At 44.4% G+C, this 27,578-nt stretch overlaps 1 protein-coding gene across 1 annotated transcript in view; it reads right to left on the bottom strand.

Annotated features, from left to right (window-relative positions):
- Window positions 1-27,578, bottom strand: part of rab3gap1 (RAB3 GTPase activating protein subunit 1) — a 48,381-nt gene that overhangs the window by 11,155 nt on the left and 9,648 nt on the right. Inside the window, exons 9-22 of the mRNA XM_029711349.1 lie at window positions 25,380-25,461; window positions 25,118-25,186; window positions 21,869-21,942; window positions 20,440-20,532; window positions 19,963-20,126; window positions 19,275-19,385; window positions 18,822-18,994; window positions 16,381-16,435; window positions 13,408-13,785; window positions 8,478-8,615; window positions 6,160-6,387; window positions 4,317-4,413; window positions 4,123-4,226; window positions 3,780-3,895 (exon numbers count right to left, since the gene is read on the bottom strand). Of these exons, the coding sequence (XP_029567209.1) occupies window positions 3,780-3,895; window positions 4,123-4,226; window positions 4,317-4,413; window positions 6,160-6,387; window positions 8,478-8,615; window positions 13,408-13,785; window positions 16,381-16,435; window positions 18,822-18,994; window positions 19,275-19,385; window positions 19,963-20,126; window positions 20,440-20,532; window positions 21,869-21,942; window positions 25,118-25,186; window positions 25,380-25,461 (1,882 nt within the window). The remainder of the gene's footprint in view (window positions 1-3,779; window positions 3,896-4,122; window positions 4,227-4,316; window positions 4,414-6,159; window positions 6,388-8,477; window positions 8,616-13,407; window positions 13,786-16,380; window positions 16,436-18,821; window positions 18,995-19,274; window positions 19,386-19,962; window positions 20,127-20,439; window positions 20,533-21,868; window positions 21,943-25,117; window positions 25,187-25,379; window positions 25,462-27,578) is intronic.

Here is a 27,578-nt window from a genome sequence, read left to right on the forward strand (position 1 = left end):
CAAACAGTTATATTTTTATTTCATCAGACCAGAGGACATTTCTCCAAAAAGTACGATCTTTGTCCCCATGTGCAGTTACAAACCGTAGTCTGGCTTTTTTATGGCGGTTTTGGAGCTGTGGCTTCTTCCTTGCTGAGCGGCCTTACAGGTTTTGTTGATAAAGGACTCGTTTTACTGTGGACATAGATACTTTTGTGGCTGTTTCCTCCAGCATCTTCACAAGGTCCTTTGCTGTTGTTCTGGGATTGATTTGCACTTTTCGCACCGAAGTACATTCATCTCTAGGAGACAGAACAAGTCTCCTTCCTGAGCGGTATGACGGCTGCTTGGTCCCATGGTGTTTATACTTGCGTACTATTGTCTGTACAGATGAACGTGGTACCGTCAGGCGTTTGGAATTTACTCCCAAGGATGAACCAGACTTGAGTAGGTCTACAATGTTTTTCTGAGGACTTGGCTGATTTCTTTAGATTTTCCCATGATGTCAAGCAAAGAGGCACTGAGTTTGAAGGTAGGCCTTGAAATACATCCACACGGACACATCTCCAATTGACTCAAATTATGTCAATTAGCCTATCAGAAGCTTCTAAAGCCATGACATCATTTTCTGGAATTTTCTAAGCTGTTAAAAGGCACAGTCAACGTAGTGTATATGAAATTCTGACCCACTGGAATTGTGATACAGTGAATTATAAGTGAAATAATCTGTCTGTAAATAATTGTTGGAAAAATTACTTGTGTCATGCACAAAGTAGATGTCCTAAACGACTTGTCAAAACTATAGTTTGTTAACAAGAAATTTGTGGAGTGCTTGAAAAACAAGTTAATGACTCCAACGTGTATGTAAACTTCTGACTTCAACTGTATATACCCTCCCAAAATGATCATAATATCGTCTTTGTATCCGAAAATGATTGCAACGTGGTTAACCATAATCTACATTTTTCAAATCTAAAAAGATACAACTCTACCAGAGTGCCCTTAGATCATTTGAAAAGGCTGCACTTGACTGTTGCACTTGAATCATTCCCACGGTGAATTGCTAGGCCCCCTATGCTATGAAACCACACACTATTGCAGAGACTTTGATATTACTGGCTGCAATTGATATGGTGAAAACAATGTGTGGGGTGGGAGAAGTACAGAAACTCACATCAATACCTTTGTCAGATAACACTTCTAAATTAAGAAATTATGCTATTGCTAGCAATCAAGAGAAAACTCTGACTGAATGACTCAAACTCCCCAGCTTATGCTCTCCAAATGTACGTTAGCTGTAAGGGCCGAGATGTACAATTCAGGGGATGCTGTTCACGAGGACATATTGTTCCGTCTCATGACTCCCGAGCATGAAACGGCACAGGGGATGTTCAGTGTGCTGCGTGGCTATATTGACCAAAAACAGATTCCATGGGATCTAAATGGTGGGCTTTTGCACAGATGGGGCTCCATCTACTGCGGGAAGGCAGGCGATCCTCTGCACTCTAGTTATGAATGCGTCTCCCTCTGCCATATGGAAGCATTGTATGATACACCGAGAGAAACTGGCAGCAAAAGACCTGAGCACAGAACTGAGATATACTGCAGCAGGTAACTTCAATGGTAAACTACATCAAACCATATCCACTGCACGCAGGCCTGTTCACAAAACTATGTGATATGGGATCAGAGCATGACAATGTTCTATTTCACACTGAGGATTGGTGCTTAGCAAGGGGGAGGGTTGAACATTTTTTCACATTGACAGAGGAACTTCTGTCATTCACAATGGATGTAAAAAAAAAAAAAAGAAACAAAAAAAGACGACTTTCTGTGTAAAGTAAAAGAAAATGTCTCCTTGCCTATGCAATAGACATCTTTGGGAAACGGAACGCAAGCATGCTGGGGAAATAAAAAACATTCTACAGATGCGTAACCGCATCAGTGGATTCTGAGGAAAGAGTTCTTATTGGAGAGTCTTACAAAAGTCTTACTTATTGCAGAGTCTTACAAAAGCGAACCATGCCCCCTTCCCACAGCTGAGCATGTTTCTAACAGAACACAGCATCAGTAAGTGAACTGGGAACTCAGCAATCTCAGACTTCTGACTTCAGTGCATTAAGGACAACTGGGAACTAGGGGAAAAAAAAGAGCTCTGACTGGGAAAAATCCTTTTGAACGGTCATCCAACTCGGAATTCCAACTCGGGCCTCTTTCTAGAGCTCCAACATTCCGACCTGAAGATCACTGACGTCATGATTTGACCTCTAATTTTTCAAAGTTCCCAGTTATCTTGAAAGCACCATAAAACTCATAGTACCCTTCGCCAGCTCAAATCTGTGTGAAGCTGGATTGAGTGCTCTCGTTTGCATTAAAACCAAAAATCGATCCAGGTTGGATGTGACAGCAGAGATGAGGTGCACACTGTCGACTACGACTTCTGACTTTGAGAAGCTCCGACGCGACATGCATCAAGCATACCCATCTCATTAGTGGTGGTGAGATAAGACATTATGTCAGACTCATTTGCAATTGACTGTCATAGCCCCACACTCAAAGTATGTGATGGTGAGTTAAGACAATCAGAATGTTAGAAATGTTTTTCAATTGACTGCAATAGCCCCAAATAAAAATAAAAAGTTAACATAGGCGCTACCCTCTGTAGCGTCTTGCGGTCGGATGCCAAGCAGTTGTCATACCAAGCGGTGATGTAGCCAGTCAAGATGCTCTCAATAGCGCAGCTGTAGAACGTTTTGAGGATCTGAGGGGCCATGCCCAATCTTTTCAGCCTCTTGAGGGGGAAGAGGCGTTATCGTGCCCTCTTCACGACTGTGTTGATGTGTGTGGACCATGATAGATCCTTAGTGATGTGGATACGAGGAACTTGAAGCTCTCAACCCGCTCCACTACTGCCCTGTCGATGTGAATGGGGGCGTGCTTGGCCCTCCATTTCCTTTGTCTAGCTGACGGTGAGGGAGAGGTTGTTGCCCTCGCACCACCCTGCCAGGTCTCTGATGACCTCCTTGTAGGCCAGGGGTTCTCAAACTTGTTTAGCCCATGACCCATTTTGATATCTGAAAATTCTCACGACCCCAACCATGTGAAAGAAAATTGTCATTAACAGCCTACGGTTGAGGTCGCGAGAGTTTGGGAACCCCTGGCCTTTTAGGAGGTCGTCAGAGACCTGGCAGGGTGGTGTGAGGACAACAAACTCTCCCTCAAACGTGTTATTACTTTTCTATTATTTTCTTTCTCTCTGCATTGTTGGGAAGGGCCCGTAAGGAAGCATTTCACTGTTAGCCGACGTCTGTTGTTTACGAAGCAGGTGATGAATAAAATGTTATTTGATTTGAGAGGACAAAAGAACAACAGAGGGGATGGAGGAGTAGGGGCATGGAGGGTTGGTTAAAATGTGCCTGCTGGTTTCATCAGGAGTAGGGCTGGAGAGAATCTACAGGGAAGTTAAGAGCACTGTCTGAAAACCGAATCGATAACACTTAAGCTATTCATGGTTTCGATTGGTCTCACTTGCAAAAGAGATTTTATCTCAATAGAAATAGACCTGCATAGAAATAGATAGGTTTGAAGTAGTTGGATTGATTTCATTTAACTCCATAGGTATTTTTGTATCTCTGCAGATCTATCTGGCCCTACTGGTTGACATTAAATTACTTCTGGTAGCGCTACGGCGCTTGCAATGCCAGGAATGTATGCATGCCTAAGTCGCTTTAGATAAAAGTGTCTGCTAAATGGAATATATTCTTAATATTTCAGGGCGTGCTGCTTTTGTCCTACTGTACCTCTCCAGATCCTCTGCGTTGTCGCCCTGCTCTGCCTTCCCGATGCCAAACTTGGCCTTCAGAGAGCGGGAGCGGGCAATGACCGTCTCCACCGCTATCAACTGGGTAATCACGTCCTGTTGGAGGAGACAGACACATAGACACAGTACTAGGGTGGACGAATTGGGGGTAGAAAAAAAGGTATACTGTAGCTACTTTGCAGTCCAACCAGTGGGTTAGAGGTAGAGGTTAGGGATTAGAGACTGGTAGGGAGAGATCGTCAATCTTGCCAGGTCTCCCTTAAAAAACAGGATTTCTCCTGGTAAGATAAAGGCTAGATGAAAAAAATGTTGTTTCCAGTCACCTCTAGTTTCTTGTAGTCTGGGCTGGGGTGGCGCAGCAGCTTGCTGGCATGAGAGGTGGCCTGCTGGATGGCCTTTCTAGCAGATAGGATGTCCTCTACTGACTCTGTATGGGAGAGAAGAGAGGAAGTTGGTGAGATATGAGAGAGGGATAGATAAAGAGATCAGAGAGCAACAGGACCCTGCGGTCACTAACCCTCCTCCTTCTCCTTGAGGATGGCAGCATGGAGGATGCAGGGCAGGAGATGACGGGTCAGGTCTGCTGGCTTCTGTACCGCCAAGTAGTGCAGCACCTGGGGGTAGGAGAAGAAAATCAAAAGCAAATTCTCTCTCCCCATCTCTCTCTCTTACAGCAATTATGATTCCAGAGGTTGTCAGGGACCCGGCAAGGTACTTGACATTTCCAAAGGCATTGTTCTTTTACAAAACTGGTTCATCGGCTTCTTTTGACTTATGGAGGGTGCCTGCCGCATAAACGCAATTGTGTTGGCGAGAGGCAGCGTTGCATTTTAATGACCCTCCTCTCTATACAACACAGGGTCATTCGTTATGTTGAGTGAGTCGGTGATGAGATTCCAGGAGCTCAATCTGATTTGGTATCCCTTAATAACGCACAACCCTTCAGGCTCTCGTGCACAGGGAGAGAACAGGGATAGAAGGAAAGGCACAGTACAGCGCTCTTAAGTTGTCGCAGAGTGACCTTGTGGCGATGATCTTGACTGCAATCAGAGGACTGTGGAATATAGAAGCACACCTGTCATCTACCTACTTAAGAGGACAACTTACTGGAGCAGGAAGAAAAAAGGGAAAAAATTAATATATAAATCAGCAGTAAATTAATTCCAAACTAAATTGTGCACCTGGAATTTCCCCAAAAGAGCCGGCTGGCTGGCGGCAGACATACGGATGAAGGACGTGGCGCTATAGGCTAGATGACCGACCTTCAAGGCCCGGCAAGGTTCCCCTGAACTCAGTTTAAACTCTCAGGGAGGGGATCCATGGCAGGGGGGGTGGGACACCTTGTGTGTGTGTGTGTGTGTGTGTGTGTGTCTCGTAGCAGGGACACCTTGTGTTCTGACCTACTTCCTATTTCTAGCAGCGCTGCATGGTGATTGGCTGAAACAGGGACAAACAGAGAGGCAGAGTGTGTAGTGAACCTGGCAGTGTTTAGTCCTCTGGGCTGGCAGCAATGAGCTGCAGAACAGGTGGAGGTGCCATTCACTGAGTCTCAGTCTAGCAGTTGAAAGGAGAGGCCTTTTGAACTGCTAGTTATATTAAAATCAGTCAGTGAATCACAATGCAAAATGTCTCTGGATAAAAGTTGTTCTTTGGCACAACTTATCCTCCCCAAATCCTAACCTTGAGGGGGAAAACCCCAAACTGAGCTTATCCCCCCTTTAAGTTTTTCCTGGTCTGGTAACCAAAAACTCTGGAACTAATATGGTATGGCGTGATTAATCAGTTGTAAAAAGGTTTAATATGGGCTCTGATGGGACCAGAGTATTTCTAAATCAGGTCACATGGTTTTAAAAACTCCTGGCCTTTGGGAGGATGAAAACCATGTCAAACTGCAGCAACCTTTATATTTTAAAGCTAGACTAAAGGGGCTCATCTACACATACACCGAGATACCAACATTAGAACTCACAGGGCTGAGCTTGCTTCATGCAGGTCTGCTTTACGCAGGTCTGCATCGTGTAGGCCTGCACTATGCAACTATAGGCCTAATAAAAATAAAAGACCTCAGTCTGAGTTTGTTGATTCATTCCAGTTAATAATGTTGAACTGAAAAAGTCTAGGTTTCCTTTTCACCCAAAGTTTGAATATAAACTAAATTGGATCCCATTCACATTTTTTCAAAAACAAAAAAATGAGCTAGCTATAAATACACAACGTTACCTCTTCGTTTACCCTGGCCAGAGGGATAGGGCATAGTAGATGGTATGCAGCTGTTAGGATTCCACAGTTGACCAGACTAAAAAAAAAAAAAAAATGATGGCGGCCCTGCAATGCACAATACAATCCTTAAAGCTCAGTACCTTCTCAGCCTCCTTGGTGTCATCAAACAGGCGTCTCTGTCTGCGAGCGGGGGTAGTCTTGGCTGTGGCCCACGCCTCCATCCACATGTTTCCCGGGATCTTCATCCTGGCACTCAAGTCACCCCTGACCACCGTGTCCCCGTTCTCGTCCACCACCTCCTCCTCAACGTAGTCCCTGGGTGAGTACCACCTCACAAAGTCCTCCAGGGTACAGCCAGGGTTCGCTGCCTAATATGGACACGGACAGACACAGGCTTGTTGCTGTCACCGTCATAGCCAAGTCATGTTCTCAAACCCCACAGATGTTCAAGGTTTTCAACTATATTATAATCTTCCAAAGCATATATACACGCACTCAGAGAAATCAAAAGTCTTCTAAAAAACCCTGGCAATAGTAGCAGAAAACACACATACATCTGGCTGATGTCATCACCACCTCTAGTGCTTCAGCTCCACTCCAGAGCAGTGCTCGCTGTCTGTGAGCTCATGACTCAGAGACAGGTGATGATTCAGGTGCAGGAGACAGCGTCAGTCTGTTAATGGCCCTCAGAGGGAATGAGTCTGAATCAGAGTACCTGCTGCTGTGAAATAAATCAATGTCTCACTGTTTCCCTGCTTCCTCTGGAAACCAACCGACTGACCAACTGAACAAGAAGAACTTTTGTGTGACCTTTCGCTGATGTGCGTTAGTGAGTTTCAACACAGTAATTTCTCTCCTTCATTCACACTCCATAATTAATTAGAAGCCTGCCTTACTTCATTTCCTCCATTTTTTTTCCCCTGTGGTAAGTTTCGTAGCGAGGAGACCGCTCCATTTCAGTGCAGCGGCAGTAGATGGATTGATGAGAAAAAGGATAAAGCGTGAATAACTGAGACAGGATCCCCTCCGTAGCCTGGGGGTCCAGGGCAGTACAGGAGGCTTCTCCTCTACTGCAGTCCCCCTAAAGAAGTGTGTGTGTGTGTGTGACGTGTATTTGTGTGTGTGTGTGTGTGTGTGTGTGTGACGTGTATTTGTGTGTGTGTGCGCATGCCGGCATTCGTGCGTGTGACATATTCAGGTGAGGAGGGGGCTGGTTACGTAGTGCTTGGCTGTCATATTCCTATGTCCCTACCATTCATCAGTGGTCCATCCTTGGCATTGCGCCCGCAGGGACCGGGATAATTAAAGCTAAAATGCCAGATAATGCTTGGCTAAGCACAATTACATACAGAGCAGGTCGACCCGGCCCATGAAACATTTTGAGGCCATTCTAACTCAACTAAGGGCCCCATTTACAGCTCTGGCTGAATACACAACATTCTTCTTCCTCTAGTTTATAACCTATCTCCCTCCTCCTCACGTCAGCCGTTGTCGGAGCTCAGAAAGAACAGAAGAAGAAGAGGTCGAGAACATACAACTAACTCCAAAGTAGAGCATTTAGTGGGCCAGCTAAAAACAGACCGGGGTAATGCAACAGAAAGTTGCAACTGTGCCCCCTGAAAGAACACTATTTGTCAACGTTTGTTACTGTTGGGAACAAAGGGGTCGAGCTGGAAGTCCCATCAGAGAAGTTTAAAGATAATGACTTGAAGTTCTGAACCTCTTGAATCCAACAGCTTGGAGTTGGCAGGTGTGGCTGCATTCTACTCAGCAGAAAAATGGGGTACGTTTCACTGTATTCATTGCACAATAAGGTGACCATAGAGAGTACTGAAGCTTTCTTTAGCCTGAGTCCATTCTTTTTTTAAAGGGACAACTATTAAATGTAGCTTGATGAAATGAATGACACACAGTAGGATTGTAAAGAGCGGCTTTGTAGATTTGTCTGCATGATGAAGGAAATTGACATGAATCATCAAAAGCATTCGTGTGTTCAATCTTCTATCAACTAATACTTTTACTGGCATAACATCAACGACTAGTATTCAATAATTCAACACGACGGAGGCTTATTTTCTAAATGGAAATATTTTGAAGCACTAAAACAGAAATCTATCCAGTATATCAGCTCTCGAAGACCTCTTCAACTGTCCAAATCCACAACCCTCACACTTTCTAATAAGAAAGAAGTCTTTCATTGATATTAATAACACAATTAGCATGCCCTCCACTATGCCACCGTGTGAGACGAGGGAGGCAGAGAGACTGAGAATCAAATCAAACGCCCCCAGTCTGACACATTGACTGACGGAGAGGACGGAGACCACTAATAGGCTCCTGTGCCACTCACCCAGTCTGGGTGTCAGTGAGAGTGCCTCTCTCTCTGTTTGTGCGTGTGCCAGCATTAATTAATTAATTTTTATATCTCTCTCTCTCAGGGTGCGGTGTGTCCCCTCACCTTAAAAGACTCCATGTCTGAGAGCAGACAGGCACTCTGCATGCGGGCGCGGAGGTGGGCACCCTCGGCTGACGTGCCCAGTTTGGCCAATACCTCCGACTGCTCCTCCAGAAGGTCTTCTGTCATTGGTGCTGGCTCCTGGGGAGTGGGGAGGAGGACACTCAGGGTTTCTGTGTTTTAGCGGTTTTAGTGTGTGCATGAAGAAGCGTGTGTGTGTGGGTTGGTTTCCGACACACACACAGAAACCAGAAACTGACCCCTAAAGTTGATCCATAAGGTCTGTATCTTACAGTACTTGTTAGTGCGAGAGACATGCTGCAGTGACAAGGTTTGGCCCGGTCATTCACTCTGAGCAGAACAGAGGAGACAGCTCGTCATGTTCATTAGCAACCTGTGGAACAATGGAACACTTGGGGCACCTACAACCCCATGCCAAAACACCTACAACGCCCTGCCAATCTCCCATCAGCCCCAGCTAATGAACACTGGTTATGTCTTGTAGAGCAATGTCCACAGTCCTGTCTAGTGTCCAAGTTGCTGAAGGGCAACTGAACACTGCATAATGTTCGCTAAGGTCGGACTCGGATCCACCACTGGCAAAGTCAGTCATGATCAACGGCCAATCAGGTGCATAACTAAAATGGTTATGCACCTATTTGAATGAGCAAGAAAGACTGATTACATGTAGAGGTAGGTAGTGGTTGGCCAAACTCCACTTGCTTGATGAGTAACCGTGCTTGAGACTCTGGAACTTGAGTTAGCCAGGGCTTTAGCTCAGAGGACTAACATTGTCTTGAGTAACACAGATTACCCAGTTTTTATACTGAGTAGGTTTGTTATGTACAAAATAGTCACAATTGTTCAGATAAAGCTGCTAAAGAAAAGTTCCTAATTTCATAGAATCCTAAATGTGCTCCTTGGCTTGTAATAACTCCCTAATAGCCATTACTTATACATTCTATAACCTGCTTTAATTGGCCATTCCTGCCTTTTTTATTGCTGCCATTATGCAACTGTTTTCCAGCACAAAGCAGGCTTATATAACAATGGGCTCGATACAACACCCAAAGGACTTCTCAGCGGAAGTAGCCCAATGTAAGGCTGCTGTACCTACCTTTTTAAACAACGACCGCATACCTCTAAATGCAAAAGGCCACACCATGCAATCATGAATGGAAAACGAAGGGGGGGGGGGGGGGCAGAATCCAACTGTGCCTTTCTTTCTTTACCATCACAGCCTCTAATGCATTCTACCCAGTAGGCTCAGACTGACTAATGCACAGTCGGGTCTGGGAGAAAGAAAAGACTAAAAGCCTGTCCCCTCCTGAGCAAGTTTCTAATGAAATAAAGAAAGACCTGAGTCAGAGGGGACCATTAGCTGCGGCTCTTGAGAGACCCGCGTCCTAAATTGCACCCCATCCCCATATATAGTGCACTACTTTTGACCAGAGCACTATGGGCCTTGCCCCTTGTCAAAAGTAGTGCACCACATACAGTATAGTATGCTATTTAGGACGCAACCAGAGTGTGGAGAATACAAACAGGGCAGACAGGAGCGGCGATCAAAAAACACTTTACCCAGACTAATTAAAACTAGGGAAGGAAGGTGAGAATGCCGAGCAGAGCATGAGTAGTAGTGGAGCAGAGGCATCCACCTCATTACAAATAGTGGCAATGCCATGAATCTAAAACACCCATCTCTGCCTACCCCTGTCCCCCCTCCTTCTACCCTGCCCCTGCTGTTTAAAAGTTCGACAGAGAGGGAGAAAGAGAAAAGAGGGAGTGCGGGAGAGAAAGAGAGCGCGAGCGAGAGATTGACAGGGGTGTCAGAGAGGAAATGGTTGAAAGGTAATAGAAAGAAAAAAAAACAGACAGGTGAGTAGAGATGGAGACAACAGATCCAGACAGAGACAGAGCAGCACAGATGAGCAAACAGACGTACAGATAATCGATGGATGTAGGAAGAGAAAGAGAACGAGAGAACATGTCATTGAGAGGACAGACAGCGGGAGAAAGAGAAAAGAGAGAGGAAATGGAAAAGGACTGAGGGGTAGTGGGAGTGATATATGAGAGACAGAGACAAAAGTTTGGAGAATGGTGTGTAGATAAAGAGGGAGAGAGATAGAAAAGCACAGACAGAGAAAAGACAAGTGCAAAAATCCCTGCATGATACACCGAGACAGCCAGAGACTGAGGCCATGTCTAGACTTGACAGTTAATGAATGCAGTTTTTGTATTCTTTACGGACACATCATGCATCTACATTTAAATGTATCCACCATGTCCACAGTCAGTGTTGCCAATTTAGCGACTTAGCCAGTTTTCAGACCCCCTCCAGTGACTTTATTGGTAAGTGGATAGCGCCAAATTCAGCTACTTTTCAGGCTGCTTTTGGGGAGTTTCGACACTGAGGATTTCTCCGATTTTAATAGCATTTTGCGACTTTCCCCACTCAATTCTGCCGCAAACTTGAGTGGGAGAAGCTGTCTGTGCAACAGAAGTCACTGCAACGGTTCAGAGACAGGCAGAGAAGCACAAGGGGAGGGGGTGCAAGGCAAATTAGTTCACATTTTGTCAGGATTTTCCACACTATATTCAAATGCCAGTATGTAGTCTGCAAACGGTGGAATAGGCTAAATATTATAACACAACTTAATGGTAGTAGCTAACTACTGTAGCTAACTACTGTAGCTAACAAGACAGGTAACCTCTGTGGCTAGCCAGCAAGCAAAGCTAAAGGGATTGCAAACGGGTTAGAATAACTCTAGAAATAGTTGCTAGCTGGCTAGTATTCATGAGGCCAGCAAACACGTTCCTCACATGCTAGGAATGCATTTCCGCAAATGTTATAATGAAAAGGTGCCGCTCTTTCCCAAAACCCAAGTGTTCTGGACTCTGTATACACCAGGGATCATCGAGATTCAGCCGCGAGACAATTTTTTCTTGAGCGGATGGTCGAGGGGCCGGAACATGAATACAAATAATTTGTAGACTGCAAATTGACCGCAAGCAGCCCAAACATATGTTTAACTAAAACATAATCATGTCAAACCTTGCTTACATTTGTATACGATCACGTCTTGTCTCTATTATGCGTGGGAATACTTGGGAACAGATTTCTTCAATTAAAATCCCTTGGAGCCGATTTCCTGGGGACTTTTACAATCTTTTATGTCCAACAATGAAAATTCCACACCCAATTATTATTATAAACATCTTGAGGGAAAATGGCTCGATAAGGTGGTCAGCCAGATCTGAACACAATCAGACCACAATGCAACTTCAGTGCGTCTAGACCTGATCTTCGATCTTCGTATTCCGATAGCAGAAGTCAAATATAAGTGTCAATTGTAGACACGGCCTGAGACTGTGTGTGTTAGCAGACAGAAGCTGTGTGAAAACGTTGGGCCCATCTAGAAGTGCTGACACTAGTTTATTTTACACTCACACACTCCATCCATCTCTCCCTCCACGCAGCACACGGTCGTTCCGCTCTCTTAACACGGCAAGGCGTCCGTCCTCGCCCACCATCTGCAGCATGTGCTGTGTGTGTGTCCGCGTTCTGGGTCTGTGTGTCGTTTTTGTGCACGTGTTATGCATTTGTGGATAGATAGCAGCTTCAGACAGGCCGGGCCACCATCTCCCTTCCTGCGTCTCACCTCCTAGTGTTAATCATTGAACAGTGTCAGCCTGAGCCTTGTGCATGAATTAACTCTACTATTCATCCCAGTCTATAATTGATGAGGGGTAGAGGAGCTCCTCATCTCTCCAGGCTAGCTCTGGGCTCACACACATAGCAGGGAATGTAGAGGGAGGGAGGTAACACTATCAGAGAGACTCATAGCATAGAACACATGTGCCAAACTCGTTCCACGGAGGGCCAACGGTCTGCGGGTTTTCACTCGTCTTTTGTACTTTATTGATGAATTAAGGTCACTAATTAGTAAGGAGTGCCCCTTACCTGGTTGACTAGGGCTTAATTGAAAGGAAAAACCATAAACCAGCAGACACTAGGCCCCCCATGGAATGAGTTTGACACCCCTGGCATAGAGGCTGATCACCAAATGGAAGAGGATATAGCCAATTATAACAAGATGTATTGTAGTATCTACCTGCCCCCAAATGCTTTCTACAATAACAGGCTGAGCACAGCCTTTGTTGAGTTGATTCTGTCAGGCTAAGTTCCACATCATGCTGCTCTTGGCTTTTACCATACTTATTAAGATGAACCCACAGACATTTAAAGCTAATTATGGGATTTATGTTACAACAATTTCTTAAGTCTGTGATAAAGAATTAGGCACTGTGGTTTGGTCAGGGCAACTGTGTTAAAGTGATTTATGGTACCATAGTAACAATGAGTCACAGTATCACTACAATGTAGTACTGAATAGTTCAATGAGTCACAGTATCACTACAATGTAGTACTGAATAGTTCAATGAGTCACAGTATCACTACAATGTAGTACTGAATAGTTCAATGAGTCACAGTATCACTACAATGTAGCAATGAATAGTTCAATGAGTCACAGTATCACTACAATGTAGCAATGAATAGTTCAATGAGTCACAGTATCACTACAATGTAGTACTGAATAGTTCAATGAGTCACAGTATCACTACAATGTAGTAATGAATAGTTCAATGAGTCACAGTATCACTACAATGTAGCAATGAATAGTTAAGAGTTAGTGGTGCATATTGTACAGTACATCTGCCATGGCTGTCTGTCTGTCTGTCTGTCTGTCTGTCTGTCTGACCTGTGGCATTGTTAATGACATGGTCAGTATGTGGACATATTGTTGCTAGGAATCATTTTACAATGATATGCACTGAGTATACCAAACATTAGGAAACAATTAAAGGGTGCTTGAAGCCACCTGTCAATCACATGAAGATTGAAATTGCTGTGTGTGCTTGTGTGTCTGACCTGAGTAACAGGGATGTACAGGGGTTCCTGGGAGTTGAGCAGGGTCAACTTCCCGTGGGGGTGGAGCCGACCCTCTGGCTTGGCCACCTTGGCCCCGCCCTTCTCTCCGTCTGTGGACGCAGCCTCCTTCATCTCCTCCGTGTCGCTCAGGCACTCAAAGAACTCGTCCTCGCCCTCGCTGTCACTCCACGAGTCCCACGACTTCCCAGGAGACACCTCTCTGCCCATCTCCGCACTCTCCGGCCCCAGGCGCCCATTCTCAGTCCCGGTCGACCCTGAGACCTTCCTCTCCCTCCCTCTCTCCCTCTCCTTCCCTCCCTCAGCCGTCTTCCTCCCATCATCCCTCGCTCTCTTCCTCTCAATGCAGCAGTTGAGCATCTGGGGGGCAGAGACGGACAAAGAGTGATGAGTGCAGGGAGTCAGGGAAACAGCAGCAGATGGCGAGCTTTTGGGCGGTGTGTGTGTGTAATTCTATCCGGTATAACCCCATCCCTTTGCCCCTTATCGAGCCATTTCTCATCATCATGTCCCTGTGTGCCCACACTAAAGTCTTCTCTTCCTCCTACACTGAGCTCCAAACGTCTACCTAGTGCAGGCTGCAGCACTTTATTACTATGAATAGAGTCACTTCCTGCTCTAATACTGATGCATGCCTAGCCTAGGTGTGTGTGTGTGTGTGTGTGTGTGTGTGTGAAATAGAGAACAGAGAGAGAGAAAGGGGAAAGAGAGCAGAGAGGTAGGTAGAGAGAGAGAGCGAGAGAGCGATACAGAGACAGACTCAGCTTATGAGTCAGGAGCTCTCTGCCCAGCGCAGCCTGGGCACCTCTTCCTCTTATTAAATTGATTGCAGATAAAGTGGCTCTCTCCGCCTTTCCAGAAAGATATTACCTCTCCTTCCTTCCCTCTCATCCTCGCTCACACTCTCTCCGGACATCTTTATTACCACCTCTCCCTACTTCCTTTTATCGCTTCCTCTCACTCTCCTCAATCCCTCCCTCCCCCAGGTGAGGCGTGGGCAGCTGAATAACAACACTGTTTATGGGTCTGATTCTGTCTGGGGCCTGTGCAGACATCTGGCTGGGCCGTGGGGAGTAGGACTGGCACAACAGTTGACTGGATGACCACAATGCAGCAGCAGGACACATATAAATATTATTAATAGAACAGGCTTGGAACCGCTGCCTGGTATTGAAATAATTTCCAAAGTAATGTAGAATGTTCATTCAAATGATGTTCACAGATTCTTTTTTGAGGGGGGGGGGGCTGTTCTATTCATTATATTTCTATGGCAGCACATGCAGTCAGGAGAGGAGGAGAGGAGAAAATGTGTCAAGAACATCCCCAACAATTATAATATACAGTACCAGTCAAAAGTTTGGGCACACCTACTCAATTCCAGGGTTTTTCTTTATTTTTACTATTTTCTATATTGTAAAACAATAGCAAAGACATCAAACTATGAAATAACAAATATGGAATAACGTAACAACCAATAAAGTGTTAAACGTAGCCAAGCTGTCATCAAGGCAAAGGGTGGCTGCTTTGAAGAATCTCAAATAGAAAATATATTTTGATTTGTTGGAACACTTTTTTGGTTACTACATGATTCCATGTGTTATTTCACAGCTTTGATGTCTTCACTCTTATTCAACAATGTAGAAAATAGTACAAAATAAAGAAAAACCCTTGAATGAGTAGGTGTGTCAACTTTTGACTGGTTCTATAAGAATATTTTGAAGATAAATACACAACGCAGAGGATGAGAGGACGAAAAACTAAATAGAGTACTAATGGTCAATAGGGAATTGTTAAGGGAAATAGTTGGGTCTCAGTTCAACAGCTGTTTAGAATCTGTGGAATGTCAGTCCTGAACTCAGAGCTACGTGTGCTACGTTTTCATTGGTCTGTACATTGAGTCTGGAGCAGGACCCTTGTTATTTGGCCATTGGCCTAGTTGTACTGTAAGGACTTCTGATTGGTCAACTCCAGGCTAGGGTGGGGGGTTATAAATGACATCCTGTTACTTTGTTCTGTGGAGAAAAGCTGAGGACAGGGGAATGAACATCTACCTCCCAGCATAACAGCTATGATTTGTCCTTCTCAAATAAATTGTATTTTTTATTTTATTTTCTCCCCCGATTTGCTTTGGGGTTTGTGTTAATGAAGTACAACAACTGCAAACAATACTGTATAGATTTATTTTCTTGCTATTCAAATGGTTATTACGGTGACCGCGGTCATTTGGCAGGCCAATTACTGTCATCCAAAATTCCATGACCGTCACAGCCCTAGGGGGAGACACTCCTACCTGTGGACTGGCCGGTCGCCTCGCTCGCCTACCCGTCGCCTCGCTCGCCTACCCGTCGCCTCGCTCGCCTACCCGTCGCCTCGCTCGCTCCCCTACCCGTCGCCTCGCTCGCTCCCCTACCCGTCGCCTCGCTCGCTCCCTCTCTCTCTTTGTCTCTCTCTCTTACCTAACTAGTCACTCACTCACACCCTCTCCATCATAAACTTAAGGCAGAGGCATTATTAGCAACAGTTCTACCTTATTCACCCTATCCTCACCAGGATAAATTTAGACTCAATTGAGTGAACACTCGGAGGAGAGATGTTCTTACATGCTATCGCTATCAGACTAATATGCAAAACCAAAACACACAGAAAGATAGAGATCCTGGTGTACAAGTTGCTGCTGCTGCTACCACCATCTTAATCCATCATTCCTAAGCAATTAATTTCTGCAGATAGTTTGCTTTGTGCTGGATTAATGCTTTCATGTAGCTATTGTTTATGTTGGTGTGTGGGGCTTATAGTGGTCTTTATCAAAGACTTTACAGAGAGCTTTGTTGTTGTTGCAGGCCTTAAAGAGGGAAAACTCTGACAAAGCTTTTTTTAATTAGGACTGAGTAAACAGTCTTAGTAATAATCATAGTGAGGTCTGTATGTATACAGTTGATAGACTGGGCTAGTCACCTGGAGTTTCTGGTGCAGGAGACAGCAGCGAAGGTCTGGAGGACCACTGGCCAGTCTGAAATAAAAGACAGGGAAGGGGATAATTCAGTATACAGTCACAGTGTATACCCTCAACATCATTATTGATGGGATTCCGGTTTGGGTTCAATCCAATTTGATGAGGGTTCAATCCAATTTCGATTTCTATTCCCTCTAATCAAGTGCAGTGTTTCCCCCAGGATTTTTTTCAACAGCGGTGGGAAAGGTAGCGGGAGGGGTGGGGTTCTTTGCTGCGGGGGTTCAGGCGCATGCCCCCAGGAGATTTTTTTGTAGAACGACTTTGAGAGGTGACAAAAAACAACAACATTTGACACCAAAATGCATGAAAATTAAATGATGTTTACACCATATTAAATATAACTGATGGGAGCCAGTGCACTGTAGAGATATGAGCAAGCGGTGGCTGTGCGCTCGTGGCTCTGAATCGCACCACTGCTCGCTCTGCTTGCTACAAATATATGATGTAACTTGTTTCTCTGATCTTATAGGGATAGTGTGAGATTTTGGGAATTACCATTTTTTTTTATGTCTCTGCGTGCAGTTTGAACGAAGTTGAAGGTAGTTTCACAAGCCATTGCTAACTAGTGCAATGACTTGAAGGCTAGGGGAACAGCTAGCACGTTGGTAGTCTACAGGAACAGCTAGCACGTTGGTAGTCTACAGGAACAGCTAGCATGCTAGCTGTTCCCATAGACATGCAGTCATTGCGCTAACGATAGTTAGCAACTTCCTTCAAACTGCATGCAGAGACATAAAAATGGTATCCATGAGTTCATCTGACTGTGGATAAGTAAAGAAATGGCTCAGTTGTCAAAATGTCACACTATCACTTAAAAAAAAATTAAAAGCACACCGCTGCTAAATTAATATATAGACTCAGCAAAAAAAGAAACATCCCTTTCAGGACCCTGTCTTTCAAAGATAATTCGTAAAAATCCAAATAACTTCAAAGAGCTTCATTGTAAAGGGTTTAAACACTGTTTCCAATACTTGTTCAATGAACCATAAACAATTAATGAACATGCACCTGTGGAACGGTCGTTAAGACACTAACAGCTTACAGACGGTAGGCAACTAAGGTCACAGCTATAAAAACTTAGGATACTAAAGAAGCCTTTCTACTGACTTTGGAAAAACAACAAAAGAAAGATGCCCAGGGTCCCTGCACATCAGCGTGAACGTGCCTTAGGCATGCTGCAAGGAAGCATGAGGACTGCAGATGTGGCCAGGGCAATAAATTGCAATGTCCGTACTGTGAGACGCCTAAGACAGCGCTACAGGGAGACAGGACGGACAGCTGATCGTCCTCGCAGTCGCAGACCACGTGTAACAACACCTGCATAGGATCGGTACATCCGAACATCACACTTGCGGGACAGGTACAGAATGGCAACAACAACTGCCCGAGTTACACCAGGAATGCACAATCCCTCCATCAGTGCTCAGACTGTCCGCAATAGGCTGAGAGAGGCTGGACTGAGGGCTTGTAGGCCTCTCGTAAGGCATGTCCTTACCAGACATCACCGGCAACAACGTCGCCTATGGGCACAAACCCACCGTCATTGGACCAGACAGGACTGGCAAAAAGTGCTCTTCACTGACGAATCACGGTTTTGTCTCACTGGGGGGGATGGTCGGATTCGTGTTTATCGTCGAAGGAATGAGCGTTACACCGAGGCCTGTACTCTGGAGCGGGATCGATTTGGAGGTGGAGGGTCTGTCATGGTCTGGGGCGGTGTGTCGCAGCATCATCGGACTGAGCTTGTTGTTATTGCAGGCAATCTCAACGCTGTGCGTTACAGGGAAGACATCCTCCTCCCTCATGTGGTAACCTTCCTGCAGGCTCATCCTGACATGACCCTCTAGCATGACAATGCCACCAGCCATACTGCTCGTTCTGTGCGTGATTTCCTGCAAGACAGGAATGTCAGTGTCTGCCATGGCCAGCGAAGAGCCCGGATCTCAATCCCATTGAGCACGTCTGGGACCTGTTGGATCGGAGGGTGAGGGCTAGGGCCATTCCCCCAATAAATGTCCGGGAACTTGCAGGTGCCTTGGTGGAAGAGTGGGGTAACATCTCAGCAAGAACTGGCAAATCTGGTGCAGTCCATGAGGAGGAGATGCACTGCAGTACTTAATGCAGCTGGTGGCCACGGCAAATACTGACTGTTACTTTTGATTTTGACCACCCCCTTTGTTCAGGGACACATTATTCCATTTCTGTTTATCACATGTCTGTGGAACTTGTTCAGTTTATGTCTCAGTTGTTGAATCTTGTTATGATCATACAAATATTTACACATGTTAAGTTTGCTGGAAATAAACGCAGTTGACAGTGAGAGGACATTTATTTTTTTTGCTGAGTTTAGTTTGTTGCGTAATAAATACGATAATGGTCTCACCCGTAGACGAGGTAGTTGTTCTCCCAGCGGTATCTCATCTCCAGGACAAACTCCTGCCAGAGGTGAGCCACCGCCCTGACCCCTCCATGGTAGAAGTTAACCAGACACACACACAGAGCCAGGCGGTATGTCAGACTGTCACTAGGAGCAGACTTCAGCTGGTTGTACAGGTTCTGGAGACGGTTGACAAAGAGAATGCAATCAGGATGCAGTACTACAGAAAATTACACTAATCAATCATGGATTTTCTGAATGTGTAAGTTTGACAATTGAAAATTGTATTTGTGAGTTTCGTTCAGTAAGGAACAATCTCGTTCACACTGAAAAAAGACAATGAGTGCTTTTATCAGACAAGTTCAGGTATTTAAATGTTTTTTTTGGAATGTCATGCCTACTGAACTGATGTACAGTGTCTGTCTGTCAGAACGATAGTGAGATAGAAGGCAGACATACATAGTCGTCAGACTCCTTCTCTTCTGGTTTCCCATCAGTATTCAATTGAGAAGCCTTGGTCTCGCTGTTCTCTGAGGATGACTTGTCTACGGCGGCGTCTGGGAAGAGATACTGAGACGCACACAAATATGAGCTTAACCATTCTCTTACATAGGGAACAGCCATTCCATCTCACCCTTTGGACAAAAAAACCCCCTCAAGGAAGAATTCTGCTACCAACTGAGAGTCTGGTTTAAATGTTTTATTCACCTCACTGACTCACCACTGAGCCTCTAGGCCAATGGCAATGTGTGTATCCCAAAACGGCACCCTATTCCCTATTCAGTCCACTACTTTTGACCAGGGCCCATAAAGGCCCTTAGGGACTTGCCAATTGAGACTCAAAGTGTCTTCACGGCTGATTAAGAAACTGTTCCACACAGCAGTGCCAGTGGAGCCTGGCTGCAGACTCAGCTCCCTTTCTCTCCTCTCAGTGAATGGCTGGAGCTCTCTTTCCCTCTCTCTCTCACAGCCAGTGAGGCAGAGCCACTTGTGTAGTATGTCAGCCAGACTAAATCCCCATAAGCCTTCAGAGGGCTGCAGTAGACATCTGAGCAGGCTAAACACATGGCCTAGTGAACCCATCAGAGCTGATGCATTGTTTATATGGGGTTTCACTGTGTCTGTGTCTATGCGTTGCCCCTCTCACCAGCAGTATGGAGTTGAGCACATCGTTGCTGAGCGGTGATTCGTCGACGCGGCGGTGGCGGCGGATGCGTTTGCGGGCGCTGTGCACCATGTTAGAGACAGACAGCTTGGGGATGGGCACGGCCGTGGGCTCTGTCAACTTAGACAGGGCATGGCTGATGTCATCTGTAACGACAGGGAGGGAGAGAGAGAAATTATACACAGGGAGGGAATGAGGGTGGGCTCTGACAGAGAGAGCATATGCTCCCTTCACATGCACCAGCAAACAAACAAAAATGGAAAGACACAAGCCAAGGGTGCATCTCAATAATCCAAAGTGGCTTCATGTTCTACTCTTCCTTTCCTCCATCAGCACTGAGCTCTGCACAAATCACCTTTGGGCATACAACATATTGGGAAATGAGAGGGAGTGATGTTAGACTACTGAGACACACCCCAGTAGCCATAGAACACACTAATAGAGAGGGAGTCCTATTACCTTTGCCTTCCTCCTCAACTGGACCCCGTCCCAGGATCTCCTCTGTTGACTCCTTCTTAGAGCACAGCTTGAAGAACTCCGTCAGGAAGTCACCTAGGATGGGCAACATGAGGTTTTATTACATTAAATTCAAAGTTAAATAGCTTTATTGAAGGGTTGGGCAATGTCAACCTTTGTCGTATCGTGCTTAGGTACCCATAAAACATTGTGATATATGATGCTCTCTCTACTGGCCACCAAAAAACTTAATCAGCTAAAACAGTGGCACTAGTGTGAAATTGAATGCAACTGGAAGAACCATGACAAAAGATAATGTTGTTGAAAGCCTGGGCAGAGGCTAAGTACCGGCAACAGCAAATCTTTTCTAATTTTCCTTTCTGGTGGAGGAGCAGAACAGGTTTGTGTGTGTGTGTGTGTGTGTGTGTGGCACGTACATGCTGGAGCAGTAACTGTCTGATGAGGAACGGGCTTTCTTACTGTAGTGAGCTAGGTTATAGGCCTACATCACGGGCTGGATAGAAGCAGTCTACCGTCTTCAAAACTGGACAATAATAGCTTTATTTGCATCATAAAATAATAGAACAAACAATGTTATTTACTTTTCTCTCCCTCAAAGCTGTGAGTGAGAATAGCCTATGCCTAGACCATAGACTTCCATTCTGGTTATTTTTGAAAGCCACAACTTTAGGACAACACCTTCGTAGGCTACAATATTTGGGAAATAAGCTACTGTTCATCACTTTAACTTGTCTTGAAGCTTTTATGATCGGCCTCGTTGGAGGATAGGTTATTGGCCATTTGGTTTTCAACCTCACATCATTTCTTTCTTAAAAAGCTTAAACTTGATCTTGTCATTCTATTTTTCTATGGATATTGTTTGTTCTCTCTAATTATTAATACTCTGGCTACCTAGTTTTTAGACTATTGAAATAACTGTTGGAGATGGAACTCGGTTACATCCATGGCTTGATCGGAGACAAAGCCATGAATCACGAGGAAGCGTAGCCTTCAATCATATTCATAGCCTATCGAATTGAGAGAGAAAGGAATATAGGACAGGTTTTTTGAAACAGCTAGACACAAGATAGTTAAATCAGTGTCCGATATAAAATAGGCCATAACAAAAAGGAATAGGCAAATTACTCGGAATGTCACTTGTGTGCTGCCCTGCGACACTCAGTTTTCTTTACTGCGCGGTGCCAGTCAAGATCAAATAGGCTAAACCATCATGTCACATGATTTAGTCACCATCGACCTAACCCTACTTTATTGTCCAACAAATCTTACAAAAGACGTCTTTTGCATGTAGCTCCCCCTAACCCCACTATACACATATCTGGTAGCTGAAGGACAATGGAAATGCACACTACTCTACATGGGTATCCATAGGATTCTATAAGGTCAGTAAGTATTTTTGTGAAGGTCTTACCGAGTAAACACGTGGGGCTGTCTGCTTTCCTGACTCGGACTGACCAATGAGGGGCCTGGAGCGGGTCCAGGTCACTGAGGTCACACAGAGAGCACGGTCAGACAACACAGGGGTGGAAGGTAAACTGGCCCTGAATCGTTTCAGTGGTTCACATTTACCATTATAGTCAAGGTTAGAACTGAACAACGGCTATTAAAACATGGTGCTCTGAAAGGAGGAAAGGTTCCTTGTTAGTGTGGTTTATTTTACAGCCTGGAACTTCCTGGTGTTAGTATAGGGATTATATAGTGGAAAGAGTAATTACATGATAATCATCTATTGACTTCTTGGTTAATTTGAGATCCTTGAAGTAAGAACCACTAAATATATCACTTGCCATATAAATCTACACTGTGTGTACAAAACATTAAGAACACCTGCTCTTTCCATGACACAGAGTGACCAGGTGAATCCAGGTGAAAGCTAAATCCACTTCAAATCAGTGTAGATGAAGGGGAGGAAACAGGTTAAAGAAGGATTTTTAAGCCTCGAGACATGGATTGTGCATGTGTGCCATTCAGAGGGTGAATGGGCAAAACAAATAATTAAGTGCCCTTGAACGGGGTATGGTAGGAGATGCCAGGCTCACCGGTTTCTGTCAAGAACTGCAATGCTGCTGGGTTTTTCACACACAACAGTTTACTGTGTGTATCAAAACTGGTCCACCACCCAAAGGACATCCAGCCAACTAGATACAACTGTGAGAAGCATTGGAGTCAACATGGACCAGCATCCCCGTGGAACGCTTTCGACACCTTGTCCATGCCCTGACGAATTTAGGCAGTTCTGAGGGCAAAAAGGGCTTCTTACCCAGGTACAGTGAGGGAAAAAAGTATTTGATCCCCTGCTGATTTTGTACGTTTGCCCACTGATAAAGAAATGATCAGTCTATAATTTTAAGGGTAGGTTTATTTGAACAGTGAGAGACAGAATAACAACAAAATAAATCCAGAAAAACGCATGTCAAAAATGTTATAAAATGATTTGCATTTTAATGAGGGAAATAAGTATTTGACCCCTCTGCAAAACATGACTTAGTAGTTGGTGGCAAAACCCTTGTTGGCAACCACAGAGGTCAGATGTTTCTTGTAGTTGGCCACCAGATTTGCACACATCTCAGGAGGGATTTTGTCCCACTCCTCTTCTCCAAGTCATTAAGGTTTCGAGGCTGACGTTTGGCAACTCGAACCTTCAGCTCCCTCCACAGATTTTCTATGGGATTAAGGTCTGGAGACTGGCTAGGCCACTCCAGGACCTTAATGTGCTTCTTCTTGAGCCACTCCTTTGTTGCCTTGGCCGTGTGTTTTGGGTCATTGTCATGCTGGAATACCCATCCACAACCCATTTTCAATGCCCTGGCTGAGGGAAGGAGGTTCTCACCCAAGATTTGAGGGTACATGGCCCCGTCCATCATCCCTTTGATGCGGTAAAGTTGTCCTGTCCCCTTAGCAGAAAAACACCCCCAAAGCATAATGTTTCCACCTCCATGTTTGACGGTGGGGATGGTGTTCTTGGGGTCATAGGCAGCATTCCTCCTCCTCCAAACACGGCGAGTTGAGTTGATGCCAAAGAACTCCATTTTGGTCTCCTCTGACCACAACACCTTCACCCAGTTGTCCTCTGAATCATTCAGATGTTCATTGGCAAACTTCAGACGGGCATGTATATGTGCTTTCTTGAGCAGGGGGACCTTGCGGGTGCTGCAGGATTTCAGTCCTTCACGGCGTAGTGTGTTACCAATTGTTTTCTTGGTGACTATGGTCCCAGCTGCCTTGAGATCATTGACAAGATCCTCCTGTGTAGTTCTGGGCTGATTCCTCACCGTTCTCATGATCATTGCAACTCCACGAGGTGAGATCTTGCATGTAGCCCCAGGCCGAGGGAGATTGACAGTTCTTTTGTGTTTCTTCCATTTGCGAATAATCGCACCAACTGTTGTCACTTTCTCACCAAGCTGCTTGGCGATGGTCTTGTAGCCCATTCCAGCCTTGTGTAGGTCTACAATCTTGTCCCTGACATCCTTGGAGAGCTCTTTTGTCTTGGCCATGGTGGCGAGTTTGGAATCTGATTGATTGATTGCTTCTGTGGACAGGTGTCTTTTATACAGGTAACAAACTGAGATTAGGAGCACTCCCTTTAAGAGTGTGCTCCTAATCTCAGCTTGTTACCTGTATAAAAGACACCTGGGAGCCAGAAATCTTTCTGATTGAGAGGGGGTCAAATACTTATTTCCCTCATTAAAATGCAAATCAATTTAAGACATTTTTGAAATGCGTTTTTCTGGATTTTTTTGTTGTTTTTCTGTCTCTCACTGTTCAAATAAACCTACCATTAAAATTATAGACTGATCATTTCTTTGTCAGTGGGCAAACGTACAAAATCAGCAGGGGATCAAATACTTTTTTTCCCGCACTGTATATTACCCATTCAGTCAGGGAAGGTAGAATTTAAATTTCAAGTTGCCACGAGGCAAGTCATATCTTTTTTTTTTAAATGCCAAAATACCATGTATAACATTTCTATCCCAGAATGCCCTAAGGGGATTCAACAATAAACACAACCATCAAAATAAAACCCAAAACATATTTGGAGGAGGACCATCTTAGGCTGGGCTAATCTCGGTCTTCGATTCTCTTCAGAGGGCTGAGAATAGTCTCGATGTCTTTATACAGTGAATGTCATGAACATTTAGGATGAAGGGCCTCGAAGAAAAACACAAACACCGTTAATAAGATGCGCTGACTCACTGAGCACCACTTTATCACTAAACTGAAAAGCGTAAAGTCACTCAGCTTTAATGCAGTTGAACAAGCGAGTGGTGTTGCTAGGGCTGAAGTACTTGTTATATCAACTCCCACACAACTCCTCCACATACGCCCTCAACACCTACACTGTCTGGCACAAAGGAAATTATTATGGGCAACAACCTTTCCCAATGTTTCAAAGGGAACTTCTTTCATTGTTGGCATCACCTACCTGGAGGTTCCCTCTCTCTGTCTATCTCAATGCTCACTTACTTGATGAGTTTAAGCTGGCTACTGATTCTATTTATTGAAGACGACACCTCCATCTTCCCTGTCTAAATACCTGTCATTCTGTGGGGGGACAAACAATGTTGTTGATAGATCATAACTCAGATTGTTGAGATGTATTTTCAGTGTGTCAACCAGCAGGGCAGAAGAGAGAGGGGGGGTTGTGGTGGATACTTACGAGTACACATCGTTATCCACCACGATGCCTTCTGTCAGGTGGGGCCAGGTGGTCGCTAGGTGAAGCTCACTAAACAACAATTAAATACAGATATGTTTGTTTTGCATAATCAACTTCACATTATGAGATTAATTAATTACATAAAACAATTAATTAAAGGCTCACACTAAAAGACACAAATAATACACATGACCAATGATGTAAATTGCTAAATCAAGCATGAATTGTTTTATCGTCATGGCTACAGTACCATCGGTCCTACCTGATTGGATCCTCACACGCTCCGAATGGCAGCTTCCCGAACTCCACCCCTCCCACCTCACCTCCGAGGAGAGCGTCGAAGTCTGGAGGCAAAGAAAAAATAAATAAATAAAAAAAACACACTTACCTTCATTGTTCAAACATGACTTTGATTCAGCACACAATAATTCCACTTAGAAGTAGCAACAAGAACCCAAACTGTAAACACTTTTTACGCTTTATCATCTTCAATGCCTTGAAGGCAAACAAATTCATCCCATAAAAACTAAAGGTCCAAATGTACTCTGGTCTCTCAAACTAGAGCTCACCAGCCCCATTCAAGAGGAGCAGAAATAGTGACTGTTTGTAAGCCGTTTAAAAAGCTCTCCGAGCTCTTACCTTTTACCGCCTTCCCTGCACCACTCAAAGAGTTGAGCATCTCTTTGCAGCTCTAAAATGTACCCCGGAGAGCAGCACTTAACATGACCGTGGGAAGAATCATCCACTATTGAATTTGGAGCAAAGAGATCTAGTGGATTATATCAGTTTCCTAAAAAAGTTGGCAATACGTGTGGAGGCGTTGAAAGAACGGTTCCAATACACTATGGGCTAACCTATATAGGCCTAGCACCATTTTTAAGTTCAGGAGTAAAAATATAATAAGTCACATAATAAGTTGCATGGACTCACTCTGTTCAATAATAGGGTTGAACATGATGTTTGAATGACTAACTCATCTCTGTACCCCACACATACAATTATCATCTGTAAGGTTCTTCAGTCGGGCAGTGATTTCCAACAGATTCAACCACAAAGACCAGGGAGGTTTTCCAATGCCTCGCAAAGAAGGGAATCTATTGGTAGATGGGTATAAATAAATAAAATGCAGACTTTGAATATCCCTTTGAGCATGGCGAAGTTAATTACACTTTGGGTGGTGTATCAATACACCCAGTCACTACAAAAGACACAGACATCCTTCCTAACTCAGTTGCCAGAGGAAGGAAACCGTATAGGGATTTCACCATGAGGCCAATGGTGGCTTTAAAACAGTTACAGAGTTTAATGGCTGTGATAGGAGAAACCTGAGGATGGATCAACAACATTGTAGTTACTCCACAATACTAATCTAAATGACAGTGAAAAGAAGGAAGCCTGTACAGACAAAACATATTCCAAAACATGCATGCTGTTTGCAATAAGGCTCTAAATAAAACAGCAAAACGTTTGGCTAAGAATTTAACTTTGAGTCCTGAATAGAAAATGCTATGTTTGGGGAAAATCCAACAACAGATCACAGAGTACCACTCTTCATATTTTCAAGCATGGTGGTGGCAGCATCATGTTGTAGGTATGCTTGTAATCGGCAAGGACTAAGGAGTTTTTTTGGGGGGATACAAATAAATGGAATAGAGCTAAGTACAGGCAAAATCCTAGAGGAAAACCTGGTTCAGTCTGCTTTCCAACGGACACTGGGCGACAAATTCACCCTTCAGCAGGACAATAACCTAAAGCACAAGGCCACATATACACTGGAGTTGCTTACCAAGACGACATTGAATGTTCCCCTTCGTAACCAAGTTACAGTTTTGACTTAAAATCGGCTTGAACATCTATGGCAAGACTTGAAAATGGCTGTCTAGCAAAGATCAACAACCAACTTGACAAACCTTGAAGAATTCCTTAAAGAATAATGTTCAAATATTGTACAATCCAGGTGTACAATGCTCTTAGAGACTGAGTATCTTGTGTAGATCGTCAACAACAAAAAAATACAATTAAATTCATTTTAATCCCACCTTGTAAGACAACAAAATTTAGAAAAAGTCAAGGGGTGTGAATACTTTCTGAAGACACTGTAGCTCCTTTCTGTTTCATATTTTGTGGTTTTACTGAACGGATAGGATGTGGTTTTATAAGATCAGCCAGGTAAGGTTGGAGGAGTGCGACTGGGCGAGTTAGAGGGGCAGTGGGCTGAATTCGAACCCATATCGACTCTGGAATACACAGTGCCTTCCGGAAAGTATGCAGACCCCTTGACTTTTCCCCCACATTTAGTTAGGTTAAAGCCGTATTCTAAATTCCATTGATGAGGGGAAAAAAACAATCTACACACAATAACCCATAATGACAAAGCAAAAACAGTTTTTTTTACATTTTAGCTAATTTATTATAAACTGAAATATCACATTTACGTAAGTATTCAGACCCTTTACTCAGT

This window comes from Salmo trutta, chromosome 24 (assembly GCF_901001165.1).
Source record: "Salmo trutta chromosome 24, fSalTru1.1, whole genome shotgun sequence".
Taxonomy (NCBI): Eukaryota; Metazoa; Chordata; class Actinopteri; order Salmoniformes; family Salmonidae; genus Salmo; species Salmo trutta.